General features: G+C 35.9%; 1 protein-coding gene across 4 annotated transcripts in view; it reads left to right on the top strand.

Moving 5' to 3' along the window:
* The window catches only part of pemt (phosphatidylethanolamine N-methyltransferase), a 52,054-nt gene that overhangs the window by 31,994 nt on the left and 3,552 nt on the right, over positions 1-16,508 (top strand). For all 4 annotated transcript variants that reach the window (XM_088439762.1, XM_088439758.1, XM_088439760.1 and 1 more), the window contains 2 exons: positions 2,702-2,813; positions 12,413-12,487. In XM_088439762.1, coding sequence (XP_088295888.1) covers positions 2,702-2,813; positions 12,413-12,487 — 187 coding nt within the window. The remainder of the gene's footprint in view (positions 1-2,701; positions 2,814-12,412; positions 12,488-16,508) is intronic.

Genomic DNA, 16,508 nt, shown 5'->3' with positions numbered 1-16,508 from the left:
CCAGCTTCCTTTCTGGTCCCTTTTTCACCCTAATAGATTTAATGTACTGTATGCTCACTAGTGACTGTATTGAACAAATTGTGAATGGCCTCTGATTAAAGAGACTGAGTGGAACTGAAAAATTACCTTAGTCCTCAATTGGGTCAGAGTGTTGCGCCAATTAAAATACAAGAACATGAATAATCCTACACTGTGACGTGATCATCAACACTCAGAGCCTCGTAACCTCTCATCGGCAAATGTAGAAGCAATAACACTCGTAATTTGAATTTAATTACAGCAGTGGGAAAATGTATGCACAAATGTAATCCTTTCCTACCCACACAAGACTGTATTGATCCCATGTCTCATCCGTGCTCTAAATTAAGCGCCTCAAGTCACTCTGCCCCAATGAGTCACAGGTAATGGAGCAGAAACAAAGATAATCAAACTACACAGGGCGTTAATGTGTCAGCCACCTGGCATCACAACTTGGCCATCTCGGTCAAACTTGTCCATTTTTTCCTAACCACACACTTGAAAGAAAGCAGGTGGCCTTTTTTTTTCCTCCAGCATACTGAAACCAAAGTGGTCACACAAGAAAACAGCAGGTTGCAATTCGCTTTGAATGTTGTCACAATGGAGGCCAAAAATTGGGCTAACTCAATGTTATGCAATGGTTGCGATTTGATTTCTCTCCAATTCAAACAAAATTGCATCCAACCTGTATGGGTCTCAGCATTAATGCATCATTGCAGTAGTTATGTAATTTGGACATTAGCAGCATACAAAGGCACAGGATGTTTGGCCTGTGTGTGTTATTGTCACATTACTTTTGCTTAAACTTTCTAAAATTGGTTTATGCGCGTACAATATCTGGAGGATCTATTGCATGGAGACCATGTTGCAATCACCAGTGGCCTAGTTCAGACTTCAGTGGCACCAGGTACAGAAGTTAGGCCCCCTGTCATACTAACCAAGGCAGGGATGGGACAAGATGTTTTCCAGAAATGTCCCGACTTCTATCATTGTTCCGAAATCAAATTCAAGCGCCAATTCAGATCGCAAAATAACAACTTAATCACGGCAACATTTTCTTGTACATTGCCTGTTGCCAGCTTTCACACAGAATCCATGATAAATTAGCCAATAGCTGTGTGCCAGTGCTCCAGTGCCCCTTAAACAAAGTCGGATTACTTTTCAAAAGCAGTTTAAATAACCTCTAACATTTTTTTTTCTTATGTTTTGAGCCCTGCTGCTTATAGTCCAGTGCGTCTTGTCTGTGTTTTTTTGTGTTTATTTGTTTTTGTTTTGTTTTTTTGTCATTTTTTTTTTTTTGCTAGCCACCAGCAAGCAAATGTGTGTATCTCTTCGAGGTGTCAATTTATGGAACAACTATCAAATAGAACTGAAAAGATATGAATTAATGGCTGTACTTAAAAAGAGTGAAAACAATATATTATTAAAAAAACAATACATGTCTAAATTTAATAAGAGATTGTATAAAACTTTGGGTAGATTTGTGATGTGTAAATTTTATATAAAGTACACAGGATATGTGATTTTATTTATCTATTATGATTGTACATGAATTATGTAGAATGTGTTATGTTCACTAAAATAAACTATAAAACAAAAGGAGACAAAAAAGGTGCTATTGAAGTCTTGATTTCGATTTTGAACTGCTATGTAACGAACAGATATCCATCCATCCATCCATCTATTTTCTATAAATAGAGACTAAACATGCAGGCATGTTCAGTCTGTTAAAGAGAGTGAAAAGAGTGTGTTATTGTTGGCAGAAAATTACAAAAAAATAACTAACAAAAAAAAAATGACAGACTTCACATACCGGGAAATACGGTGTGTGTGTGTGTGTGTGTGTGTGTGTGTATATATATATATATATATATATATATATATATATATATATATATATATATATATATATATATATAGCAGTGACTTTAGATACAAGGAGAAAATATAAAGATGGTGGTGGGTTTTGAGTAGGGAGGGTCAACAGTCCAAAAGAATGGAGAGTGTGGGGAAAAAAGGTGAAGAGGCATGTGCAGGCAGGCTAGAATGGGTGGAGAAAAGAGTCAGGTGTGTAATGTGATAGAAGAGTTTCAGCTAAGATGACAGGAAAGGAGTACAAGCACATCTTTTGGGAGATAGTCACAGAGGCCAGACTGAAATACTTTGAACATGAACGCGTGAATGTTAAGAAAAAGGATGCTGAAATTTCAGTTGTCAGGTAGTAGGTCTAGAGAAGGACCAAAGAGGAGGTTTAGAGCTGTCAGGAAAGAGGACATAAAGGTGGAGTGAGAGAAGTGCATGCTGGAGACAGGTTTCAATGGCGGCATCTAATTATTTCTTGTGACGTACAATAACATTTTGCTGAATTATTTCAGCTGAAAATGTTACTAACACAGATATGCCAAAATTTCCAACAACACACAAGTGCATTATCATCATCAGCATCACAGATTCATTCGTTACATGATTCTCCACAGTGCAGGAACAAATGTATTCACATTTAAAAATAAATCTTGCATAATTGCTTTTTTCCGTGCATTGTATTGACAAGGATAATTACAAACCACTCACAAGATTAAGGAACATCGAGGATGCAGGAAGCATAAAGCCACAATCACCACATCAAGAGAGTTGATTCTAATGTAATTATGTAATTATCTGATGTCTCTTATGTACTCTCCAGGTGACTACTTTGGCATTCTGATGGATGAGAAGGTGACAGGCTTTCCATTCAGCCTCACAGAGAATCCCATGTATTGGGGCAGCACCGCTAACTACCTTGGCTTAGCACTTATGTAAGTGTCTGTTTGTTTGTATATTATTTATTTGGTTGAATATCCAGCATATCTTAAAGCAACTGATTTATTTATAATGGTTTGCCACAATCCATTGAGTGCTGGGTCGTTAAAATCACACTGTAAGTTTTTGACTGTTTTTCATTAAAAATCATAAATTTCAAAAACTTGCAAATAAAAGTGTTCTTCACGTTTTAAATATAACCATGGGTCTAGTTATCATGAAATTATATTACATGGGGGTGGCACTCCTCCGGAGGTCGCCATGTCTGTTATAGCTACAGACAGCAGGAGGAGGAGTGTTTATTGCCGTATTTACCGCAATGCCCCTAAACAAAACATTTTTTTTTTGCGTGCGCCTTTGAGAGCTTTTGTGGTATTACGGTAAATGCAGCAGTAAACACTCCTCCTCCTGCTGTCCGTAGCTTAAAGTGTCATTTTAATGGATGGCTGATTCATTTGTGCAAAATTTATCTGAGGTGATGTGAGAAGGGCCCTCATAATGGTCTCGTCAATGAATAAATGTTTTCGCCAAGGTGCCGCTTTCTTGAGGTGGTGTGGAAATGTGTTTCCATGGAAACTGGAAACACTTTACTAAATCTGCCTGCGTAGTTAAAGCAAGTGCTTAAGGTTAATGAGCGACTAACAGCTAGCTGCTTTCTTTCTCTCACTCTGGCCCTAATTCCATTACCTTGATTGTCCTTTTGCTCTGAATAATTTAGCTTTTTCAATATTTTTCTAAGCTTTCACCTCGACGCTCAAATTGATATGTAAGGCGCCACTCAAGCTTTCAGATTACTGTATAGATGACAATGTAATTAGTAAATCCCATATGCAAGAGGAATTGCAGCTGGTGAAAAAAGCAAATCTCCATGGCAATCGAAATATTTAAAGGGATGTAATCATTTTAGAGCTGTGAGGGGAAAAAGTCGATTTAGAAAAATCTATCCAACCATTTCAGCCAATGTTCAACATTAGTGAATTACCAGGATTTAAAAACACACATGCGTGTAAAAAATAAATAAAAAAAAGAAAACACAATTATATATATATATATATATATATATATATATATATATATATATATATATATATATATATACATACATACACATAGTTAGGGACATTAATAAAATAAATAAATAAATAAAAAAGAAAGAAAACACAAAAATAATAAATATTCATATATATTTTTTGTGTAATTTTTGTGTTTTATATATATATATATATATATATATATATATATATATATATATATATATATATATATATATATATAGTTAGGGACATTAATATGGTGGAAGATGTTCTGTAATATTGCTGCTGGATAATTATAAGTAGGTCCGCTTACTAGTTTTAACCCTTTCACTCCTGTTGGGACAATGCGTCCCTGCGCTTTTGAAAAAATGGCAGTGGGTATAGGAATGTGAGCAATAAGATGAAATGGCATCTTGGTGGTTCAATACACACCTATGTACAGATTTTAGTGGCATTTAGCAACTTTTCCATGCACAACAAACCAGTGCTGGCCCACTGTCAACAAGGTATGTTTTGATGTACAGTCTCGTGAATTAACCGTCGAGCACTGCAGAAATATATTGATAATATGTGCTATATATGTGTGTTACTATCTCTTACACTGTTTACCATGTATTGTAGGCGTTTGGTGATCATTTTCACCTCTGGCACGTTTGTATTCTTATTCCTTTAAAATACCAATGGGACAAAAAACAAAATAAACAGGTCCTGTAACGTAATCTATGGAAGTGGTAATTTTTCAAGTACCGTAATTTTTCAAGTATCCTAGACTTATAAAGAAGTAGTATATGCCATCATTTAAAAAAAAAAAAAAAATCGGTAGTGAAAGAGTTAAAAGGGTATGCACACATTTGCAACCGCTTTTCTCGGTTTGTTTAAAGCTTCCCTATCTTTTTTTTTTCTGTAAATTGAGTAGTAAAAATTAAAAATGACATTAATAGTGAAATATGTTATGCCATTTTCTATCTCCATCTAATTATGTATATTACAAACAAGGGATCTGAGGATTTTTTTTGTACCCATTCTGTTGTATATGAATCGATATTTTTCAATAAAAATTTTGAGACAGTTGTCACTTTGGTAAAGAATATCCCAAGTAAGATGATCAGCAAATCATCTCTGAAGACCTCCATTTCAAACAAATTGGATGGGTCACAAGATGACTACCCATGGAAGAGTAACAAGCATGTTTGAACAAATGAAGTGGAGGAAGGAGCAAACGTCCAGGTGTTCAATTGGAGGAGCTATTTGGCATGTCTGATAGTGATGATGACTTTTGGGGCTTTTCAACAAATTCATATTCAGCTGTGTCAAAAAAAAGGATTGAATTGTCAAATCAATTTATTGTTGCAACATTAGTTTCAGCATTTTCGTCAACTCAGATATTGCCTCACACCTGTCTCATTTCCGAACCCCCCATAACCGCAAGAGTATGTGATTCAATATACAATGAAGAAATACGTTTAAAAGTACTGTAATTTTGTCATTTCACCAATACACACCATGTGTTATGATTACAGCAAATAGTCTATGTAAACGCTAAAATCAAGGGTAGATTCAAAATCGTGTTTTTGTCAAATCATCCAAATTAAAGTAAAAAAAAAAAAGTGGGGGTTGACTTGCACTCAGAGAAATTCGGTAGTTGTTGATTAATTAGTTAAGCTTTGCAGCTCTTGTTCAGATTCACCTGTTCTGGAACATTTTGGATCTCAAGTTGTGCCAAACTTGAGATTTGGCTTTTGACAAGGATTATTTCCATTTCTGTTAGGTTTTTCTCTCATGTCCATCATTGGATGGATTTTCCAATGATCACAGACTGCTGTGCTCGAGGAAAGTACACAGTAGATTGTGTTAGTCACAAGCCGCGAAAACAAATGTATTTAATATTATGCACTGCAAAAATTCTGCATGCCCTTAAGCAAGAATGAGCTACAGCTCCTGCAAAGAAGGTCACTTTGCTTCGAAACGTTTGGAACATGCGTAGGAAGAGGTTTACATGCATTTTTCATCAACAGAATGGCTTCAAACCATGCAGTCATCCAGTAAAACTTTACCGTTCGAGAAAAAGGTCCTAATTTTCATTTTGGCAGATACAAATGAAGAATATGAATAGAGAGATGAGGGGAAAAAAGTGAACGGTGTCCTGTGCCAGACTCCCACGCATTAGGCCACTTACCAGCCTGCTGTGCAACAAGGATAGGAGGGAAGCTGACACACATTAGATGCACTTAGACCAGATTACTGGTTACATGAACCAGTCTTGCGTCTGATAAGTAAAACACAAGGATCTGAATAAACCACATTATGTCCTCTTTGTGGCAAGATATGGTGTCTTTATGGGCAGAGTAGCACCATTATTAAATGCTGTACTAGAAAGGTACTTTGAAGCGTGCTTATTACAAAGCAAATGAACCATTGGTCATCTATTGTGCAGTTTGGTCAAGATAATGTACTTGCTCTAATTTGCACTTTTTGGCTTTGGATGAAATTAGACTTTCGATGCCTGCATATATTTTCGGCAGCTGTTTTGTAAGACTCATATAAGCAAGCTTTTCAGTGTTTTTTTGACCTAATTTTGATAACAGCTGCCACCTTCACCAGATACCTTGCAATCCTTGCTGTAGGCAGAGAAACTATCACAATTAAATTACAAATGATAAGCAACTATAGAAAATGAATGGATAGCTGTTATAATACATATTAAAGGTGTTCTCTCCATACAATGTATCAACGTATTGATTACGGTTTACAATTTTATTCCAACTACTCCTCCTTCACAAAAGAAAATACTACCTCCTACCAACAGACACTGCGCAAACAACGCCACAAGCAATCAATATAAATGACCTTCCTCCACTTTTTGTCTTTTTTTTTTTCAACATATCAACAGCAAAGTTTGAAAAAATGAATTTGACAAAGTAATAAGAAGAAGAACAGATATCTGATTTCAAATGTAGGCCAATCATACAATACTTCATTATTTGCCACCATTAAAAATAAGGACACATGAAACAAGACAGGTGATTGGTTGATAAGTTGCTTGTTAGGCTCACATAATTGCGTAATACATTGCAGTATACTGTCCATGTTTTATTTAAGAAATGATGCTTAGTCAGTGTATTAAGCCTTTTTAAAAATATAAAGATGTTAAAACATTATTATAGTGAAGTTGAGATTATTGGGACCTTAAATTTTGATCTTTCGAGGCAGGCATAATAATATAATAATTATTATTGTAATAATAATAACATCTTAGTGTAGACTATTAGGTCCTTTCAATCATTTATCTCCTGTAAAATATTTTACACAAAAAAAGAATTAAAACTACTGTGCTGTGTCATCCATGTTTTATAAATATTAGAACTACATTTGTAGTTGTATCGTGAGAGTATTTTGTTCTGCAACTCTAGAAGATCGATCCTGTAACATCATGAGTTTGATTTCTGGCTTCTCCTCCAGAAGATTTTGACAATGCACATCTGTATAAACCTTAACCAAATAAGGGCATTGAACATTTTGCATAGGAGTCTACCACATCTTAGCAATAAGTTGTTTCATGTTCCAATCAATTTGCTCTTAATTTGAAAATAAAATGTACTGTTCCTGTCACAGCCATAAAAGAATTAAATTAGATTTTTTTTATTCCTGCAGAAACCCAGTTAAAATCTCATGTAGCCCCGAAGTTATTCCTTGTACAACCAGGAGTACTTGTACCCCAATTTTTAGGGGTACAAGGGAAGTCCGTATTCTACTGCAAGGGTTAGTGCATTCTCATGTAGTTTGAAATCGATTGGAAATACATTTTCACTGATGCAATGTTTTGAATAGAATCATTTCTCATTTTCTCCCTCATCCACCAAATTATCATGCAATTCCAGTCAAAAAGCAACTAGGACTTTTGCAAGTAAGACTTTTGCATAGCAAAATGGATAGATTTACATATTGCAAGAAAAGAAAGGTTGAAAAGGACTATTTCTAAATATTTATGTATTCATGCATTTAGTCAGAAACATTTATTTTGTACACTAGAAAATGGAAATACAGAGACTCCCACTGAGCTGAGACATACAGTATACTAATGCAGGGGTCAGCAACCTGCGGCTCCGGAGCCGCATGCGTCTCTCATCCTTACGTTGGGGCTCTTCGTGGTTTGGGAAAATAAATAATGTTTGGTTCAGATCGACTACGTTGAGAGCGTAACAAGCAACACATTTGAATTGCAGTCAATGACGTTCGCGTGATTGGGTGATAGGACGACATCTATAGGCGTGTTTGGTTCCAGGGAACACCGAACGTGATGCGAGACAGCCAATCAGTTTCAGGAAGGTAAAAACGGGAAACAGAAATATAGCGCAGCTTTCCAGATCCAAAAGCACATATTTTCATTGCAAGATATGACTGAACATTAAAAAGTGCTTTAAGAATTCTTAACACAAAATGAATTTAATCTTAATGCCGCTGCGTGTGAGCAAGGATGGACTCAAACATTGGGGCAGTCTGCTAGTTCTTTTCTTGAAACCAAGAAGCCAAAAAGGTAAAAACCTTTGTTAACACCAACATTGCTAAAGCTAAATGACAAACGGAGATCATAAACAGGAAATACAATGCAGCCTTTCAGATTAAGGGTATAAATTTGAAAATAAGATAACATAGATAAATAAACAATGCAAACTGGAGCGCTTGAAGAATTCTTCAGAAAAAATCTTATCTTAATGATCCTGTTTGTGAACACGGATGGATTCAGGCATTTGTTCGGTCTGCTTGCTTCTTTCAATGAAAATAATAATAATGTACTAATGCAGTCGATCATTCATTCAACTTCAGAAGCATCATTGCAAAAATCTTGATGGAGGCGCTTTCAGTAAACTTATCATGATAATGTAACCAAAGGGGATTATCAATAGTGTGAGACGGACTGTTGCATCTTGGTTACATCACTTATTATCATGTGTTCTGCTTGTGTGACGAGAGCAACCAACTAATGATTTTGAAAAGGTCATTTGTCTGCTGCTGGCAAGATTTCCTTGCTCCACACACCTCTTCACTCTCATTTTCATCAAAGTGCTCAAGTTTTTTTTTTTTTTTTTTGTCCCACTTACACAACAGCCTTTTTATTCATGTGCTCATTTTGCTATCGGCATAAATCACAATGTTTTTTTTTTCTGAACTTGTTTTAAACTTTTTTTATGTTTGTTTTAACAGTGACGTTTTTAAAGTCCGACATAATGTTTTACAATGACGCAAGTCGGTTGAGATTTACCAGCAATTTTCCCAAAGGAAAACGTTGATCCATTTTCTATAGCTCTTTATCAGTGAGGCGTGTGAGTTGGAGATGGTCCCATTGAATTGAGTTGTACACAGGGATGTTATGCAAACAATCTTTGTAATTTACTGTATCACAAGAAAAAATACACACAAAAGCCAAAGAAAAAGCAAACATCGCTTGTGGAGTAAATTATTTTTCTACTGTCCCTTGTGATAATCTGTGCAACTTTGAGACACACTTCCTGAAATCTTGGTAGAATTGGGCATGTGAAACTTTAGTAGCATTGGTACATAGTGGCTCCAATTTATGTGTTCTCGAGGTGCATCATTCAAGCATCTTGAAGTCCCATGTGGAGGTGCACAAACCCATGGTGTTATTCATTAGCACAGTCACTTGTGTGCACAGACACAACAGACGGTCTGTCTGAGTAAAAAAAAAAATAATAATAAAATAAAATAAAGAATGGCATTAGAAATCACCACTCCAGATGGTATGAAGAGTTGTGATATGATTTGCAGCTTGTTTTTCAAATAACCTGACACAATTTCGCTCAATATGCAGTCATGATGATCTGATAGTGTGCTGAGGCTCATTTTTTGTACTGATTTAAATACATGCCTTTCATACAGTAGATTCATATATTTATGATATTGCCATTATGGAGTATACGTATTTAACAGAAGGGACATATTTAAATTTTTTCAAGTACTGTATGATGCATGGAATAAAAAAAAAAAGATGGAATATTTTAGGTCTACGATTTGATTCAGATTCAATTTTTGATTCAATTTGATTCAAATAAAAATGTTTTTTTTTTTTTTGCTTCTATCTGTGGAGCTACGAAGAATCATCATACGACAGGCTATTTTGCTTGACAGAATAACAAAAGGAATATCTTTTTTTTCCCAGCATATGTACATGTGTTATTTAAATGACAATTGCAGTTCTTTTAGACTCATTTCTTCATCGTATATCGAAATACATTTTGTTTGTGGATGGGAGCGGGTGAGGCAGAAACGAGACAAATGCAATGCAATGTACCCATGCACGTGAACGCAAATGCTGAAACTGATTTTGCAACAATAAAATTAATTCAAGTTTCGATGCTTTATTTTTTGACACAGCTGAATATTAATTTGTCAAAGCCCTAAAAGTCATCATGACTATCTGACACGCCAAATAGTTCCTCCTATCTCCCGGTCAATTGTTCAAACATCCTCGTTACTGTTCCACGGGTATTCATCTTCTGACCCATCCAATTTGTTTGAAATGGAAGTCTTCAGAGATGATTTGCTGATCATCTTACTTGGGATGTTCTTTCCCCAAGTGACGATTGTTCCGAGATCAGAGCGTGGAAGATTGCCCTTCCCCCACCTACCGGCATCCATGCAGGGTTGTTCAAGCGCACATTTGAGGGCTGAAGGAGACAAGTCAAACTGTCTTTTCTTTTTCATAATACGTCAAAGTCTGCCGAAAAAATCATCCACACAGCCTTGTTGACAAGAAAGAGGCAATTAGGCGGTGCTTGACGAAAGTGCCTTTTTGCTATGTTCTGTGCAAACATTCTAAGACGGAATTAGAGGTATATATAATCATTTTAAATAGCATGATATTATTAATTTCACATTCCAATTAATGTTACACATTATACAGATGTGGAAAAAAATTGGTCTGTTTTGAATTATGTGGGTAAAAGTCCCCCCCCCCCCCCCCAAAATAAGGGTGTTGAAAATGAGGAAAAATAACTCAACTTATACTCAGAGAAATACAGTAGGTGCAGAATTAGAAGATATAAATAACTTTTCATTTTTTGACATATGAGGACCCTTTCGTCAGTTGGATACATATACCAGCTGTGTAGAAGATAGCTGGAAATATAATGCAATAAAGTATTTTCACTATAGAAACAATTGCAATACATACATATATATACGGTGTGTATATATATATATATATATATATATATATATATATATATACGGTATATATATATATATATATATATATATATATATATATATATATATACGGTGTGTATATATATATATATATATATATATATATATATATATATACGGTGTGTATATATATATATATATATATATATATATATATATATATATATATATATATATATACGGTATATATATATACGGTATATATTTTTTTATCATCATTGTATATTTGTCACACATTTTTATTCTAATGTTTTTCACACGTTTTGGGGGTGTCTATTATTTTTACTTTGTTTTCTTGTTTTAACTCTTATTTCTTGATATTGTATGGATTTTTACTCCATGTATATTAGTATGCAGTAATGATTGTTTTGATTTATTCTATAAATAGGAAAAACAGGAAAAGTAATTACGAATGTCAAAGGGTTAGAGAATTTGTCACACACACAATTTAATGTCATGCGTGCATATTGGCTACTGATGCATGTCGCACAATGACCAAGTGACATCTTAACTGAGATAATTAGACTGGTATTCGTAAATAAAGGGGACAGGGGGGTGACAGCATGATTGAGTCATTATGACCATACTGACCATCTTTTCCTTCTCCGTGTGTCACCATCACTGCCTGGCGAACCGGGTCAGTTTTATAAGCTTCATCAACAATTCATCTTAATGTACTACATGTTGGGGTCATTATGGCATTCACATATTCCACTTTGATGTAATTAACTAAAACCAAATGGGTGATGGTCACTTGGTTGTTACGACTGAGGAATAATGCTATCGTCATCTAAAAATGTTTGCGTACAAGCTGATTCTCATTGGTCCACCCACAGTCTTTCTTATTATGTTTTCTTGACCCCTGTGCTCATCTTTACCTTGGCTGTGCTTTTGAATCCTTTATGTAGCTTCTGAATGTGTTTTTTTTTTTTTTTTTTTTAAATTCCTGGCAACAACAACAGAAAGTGTGTCAGTCGGTCACATTCTGACCAGCAGAATGTAGGTCACCGTATTGTGCTGGGTATGTTTCATCTTCAGCTGTCAACAGGCATCAGTTCAGACAGATACATCATTGGAAATACAATTTATAGTCTTTCTGTCCGAAGGACATCCATTTTTTTGCTACATTTGGCTCCAAATATGAAATAGTAATACAGCTTGGCTGTGAGAATTGTCGTGACCAAAAATCATATATCACACATCAGTCTGAAGCTGAATCTGAAATGGATTTTTCACTGAGAGGTATTCACATTTAGTACGATAATAAGCTTGAAAATGCACCTGTATTCGCTCATATGACTTTTTTTCTGGTTTGTTTTCCCATTGTGTGTTTTCAGAGGTGCAAGTCCAATGGGTCTTGTTTTGACTGCGATCGTAGCGTTGGTCTACAAGATAGCAATTCGTTTTGAAGGGTAAGTCCCACGCAAGACTGGACTCACGTGCACGCATATGAAAACAAATTGTGCGTTTTTGCCGCACATATAAAAATAGAAACACATACTTCACTTCCAATGAAGCTGGGATATTGTGTCAAAGATACTTCAAAACATAGTACAACAATTTGTAATTTCTCCTCTACCTATATTCAACTGAATACACTACAGAAAAATGTTATTTAATGTTCAAACTGAAGTATATTTTATAGTTGTTTGGGAAATATTCTCAGATGTTCTGTGATGTCTGCAACACATTTTAACAAGTTGCAACAAGAAACTAACATGGACTCAAAAAGGATTCAGGCCACCTCAAAGGTGGTTGCCACTTGAAATCAGGACCGCTACAGAAAACCATTGTTAGCACAGTTTGTTGTCACAAATGAAAGTTTAAACGGTACCAAAGCGAAAGCCAAATACTCATAACACACAGAATCGTCATCAGCATCTCCAAGGACAACCTCATGTGTAACGGACAGAAGTGGAAAAGTCTGCTGTGGTTTGATGAGTCCACATTTCAACTTGTTTTTTGAAATTACGAAGACACCAAAGACAATAACAACTATACAAATTCCCATCTGACTCATGTCCAAAATACAGCATCTGTGATGGTGCCAGGGGTATATTGCTGCCAAGATTACGTATTGTAATTCCCCAAATATAGGACACACCTGTGTAGGCACCCTTAATTTTAGGGTCAAATTCTGGTATTTTCTATGTTACCATGTATCACTATATCACTATACATTATAATATACTTCATTATCAAACTTGCTGTGGTTTCCAAATCCAAATATGGTTGTAGCCTGTTTGCACAATGACGCATTTGATTAAAGTTAAAAAAAATGTGAAGGCTTTTTTTGAACAAACAAACAATTTGAATCTTAGCTGTTCATGGTCGTCAGTCATGTTTTTTTGTTTGGAATATGCTCAACTACTTTGAGGTTCTCAGACTTGAATGCAGTCCAAATATTTCAGATTGCATATTTCAGTGGTACAGTTTAGGTCATCACAAAAGAATCATAGTATGATGTCAATGCTAGTCTAGTTACCAAGTTCTGCACTTTAGGCATTCAGTTAGTTCCTCAATGGAATGGTGTGGAAAACTGGTATGCATCTGGGTTTTTTTTTTTGGTACCGTTTGCAGTGTTAAAGAATATAATTTGTCAAATACTATGAACTCAATAGACCTCATCTTTATGTATGGGACATTTCTTACCACGACTTTGACCTTGACTACCATTTTCTTCCAAGAAAGCGTATTTAGGCTACAACGTGACTCCAGAAGCAGCCATCTTATTCAGGGTGGCCTCTATTTGTCGGGGAATAATTTGAAAATTCCGGTTCCCTTAGCAAAGCTTGATTGTCTTGCCTTGGTCAGATGCAATGAATGACAGTGTCATTCCTTAGCAATTTAACACGTGCTTTAAAGCAAACCATAGTTCTGTTCTTTGTACCAGCCACTGTCACTAAACAAACACATATCTGCTATGATTGTCTATTCCAGAAAAAATATTTATCTCCTACGCTTATAGCTTGGCGAGGCTTGACGTCACTTCATTTCACAGAAATATTTAATGTCAACCAACAAATAGAATGAGGACTGTCACAAGAGTATTGGTGCATTGAGACAATGACTCTTAGCAAGGACAAATTATTAAACAGGTACAGTAGGTACAGTGTGTAAAATCATTGTTGTATCCATTCACCCAATAGCGTCTTATAATCAGGTGCACCTTATATATGGATCAATATTGAGATTGGATTCGTAAATGGGGAATGCACTGATAAAGTAAGCGTTACCTGTTTCTTTTGTGTGTTTACAGTTGAACAAGGGCCTCATCTCTTTTTTGTTGTTTTGTTTTACACCCCTCGGGTGAGTGATGACTTTCTCAAGTTGAGTTGGGATTGGCTGTTAGTTAACATCTAAGCAACGGTGATGTTATTTTCAGTTGACAGCAAGTTACAAAGTGAGTGTTTAAATATATTTTTTAGACATGAAATGTAAATATAGAAATGATCACATAATCATAGACCAAATATTAACTTTTCACTGCAACAAATGGTGAAATAAGTAAAGTGTCCCTCAAGGAGGACTCGCAAACAGCTATGACCTGGTCAAAGTTCTTTTGTTTCTAAAAGGAATCCATAAGCAGAATCATTTGGCAAGCAAACAAACAATTCGGCGTAATCTAATTACTGGGAATCAGTTCTCGACTTTCATTTCCTTACATATGGATTTACAATCAAATAGTGAACAGGTTTGCATTGGTCAGCTGTTTTCTGAGCATATCAGGAAGAAAAAATAACTAAAGAACAGTGTAATCAGTTAGGATATTCTTTTGTAGAAATTTGATAATGGGGCCTTTGTTGACTTTGTCTCGAAATGCTCAAATTCTCTCTGAATGTCGATATTTGTGTACCTTGAACTCATGTCTTTGCAAAAAAAACAAAAAACAAACACACATTGTTAGTTTTTAGATCAGTAGGAGACACTGACATGAACAAGTCAGCATAGAAGCTCTTTGTTTTAAACTACAATCACAAAAATCTATGACCTGCTCAAAGCCATTTTATTAGAAAGTCAACCCAACATTTTTTTTTTTCCTGTACTACGTTCCATGTACCACCACTATTGTAAATGATATTCTGAATGATATTGCGTTTGTGGAGCATGAATTAAGCAGCAACCATATTACCCCAATACAAGCCACTCTGCATCGGCTTCCAGTACACCTGAAATGGGATTTTAAGGTGTCGTTAATTACTTTTTAAAATTTTACACGGCCCTACCAGTGGAAGTTTGCGCAGCCACCTGGGTAGAAATTTTAAAATCCTGACTAAAAACACAAGCATTTAGTAAATGTGTCTGTCTGACTGCAGCTTCTTTTTTCTACTTTCTGCCCCATTCTCTTGGTTTGGAAGAGGGGGTTAGATGGTGAAAGATGATTTGAACGTCGCCATAGGGCCTTGCGCTGATCGACCAATGCGGGTTTTGTCAGGATGAACTCACAAGGCCAGACTGGGAGGAGGATCTTACTTGATCGCCTGCCGTCAAGGCATCAGACACTTACTGTGTCTGATAGTGTGTAAGATTTAGATTTGCCACCTCCCATGTAATATCATTTCATGATTAACTAGACCCACCATTATATTTAAAACATACCGTTGGTCATTAAGAACATATTTATTTGCATGTTTTTGAAATTTACAATCATTTAATGTATTCCTTTTTAACAAAAAATCGGTCTAAATCTTACACACTGTCCCTTTAATGTAGCACAATGGGTATTTTTAGCACTCAGCATCTAGTGGAACTTGTTGAGCCTGGAGGGGGGCTCCTCTCACCTGCAGTCCCTTCTGAAGGTTTCTCATTTTCCTCAGATGTGGTTTTTGAGTTTTTCCCTTCCTCTTCTGGGCGCTTTGTCCTGGAGATCCTGTTGTGTATTTTTGATGCGCTGTATGAGTTCTTTTTCACCTGTGAATCCCTTTGAGATTGTCGTAATTCAGGGCTATACAAATAAACTTGACAAAATCTACAATTTTTTTTTCTAGCATAGGGGGGGCGGCCATTTTCCTACTTGCTGCCGACTCAAGGCTTAGGTATCAAGTAGGGCTGCACAATTAATCAAATTTTAATTGTGATCACGGTGTTGGCTGCCACGAGTAATTAAAGTGATCCTCGGCGATATTAACATTTTAAAAGCCAGCACTGTACATGTCAAATCAAGCACTTTCAGTCATCCTACCACCAGGGGGCAAACACAAGGTTAAGACTTCATTAGGCTTAAGAAATAGCAAGCGAGCAAATCATCCAGCAGAGGCAACAGCGAGTGCGACGCAATGACAACACTGAAGTTGGCTTTGGTAGTGCGCTCCACATATTTCAGGTTTCAATTCCACCTTAAAGCCTTTAGATGGCAATGTTTCCCACATGTTTCCATGACAAAAGCCTCTGCTTTTCTTACCGCTTAATATACTGTGCTTGCTGTCAATTGAG

Source organism: Hippichthys cyanospilos, chromosome 17, assembly GCF_059441005.1.
Source record: "Hippichthys cyanospilos isolate Australia breed blue-spotted pipefish chromosome 17, RoL_Hcya_1.0, whole genome shotgun sequence".
NCBI lineage: Eukaryota > Metazoa > Chordata > Actinopteri > Syngnathiformes > Syngnathidae > Hippichthys > Hippichthys cyanospilos.
Note: the sequence above shows the minus strand (reverse complement) of the source record. Positions and strands in the feature narration are given on the sequence as shown.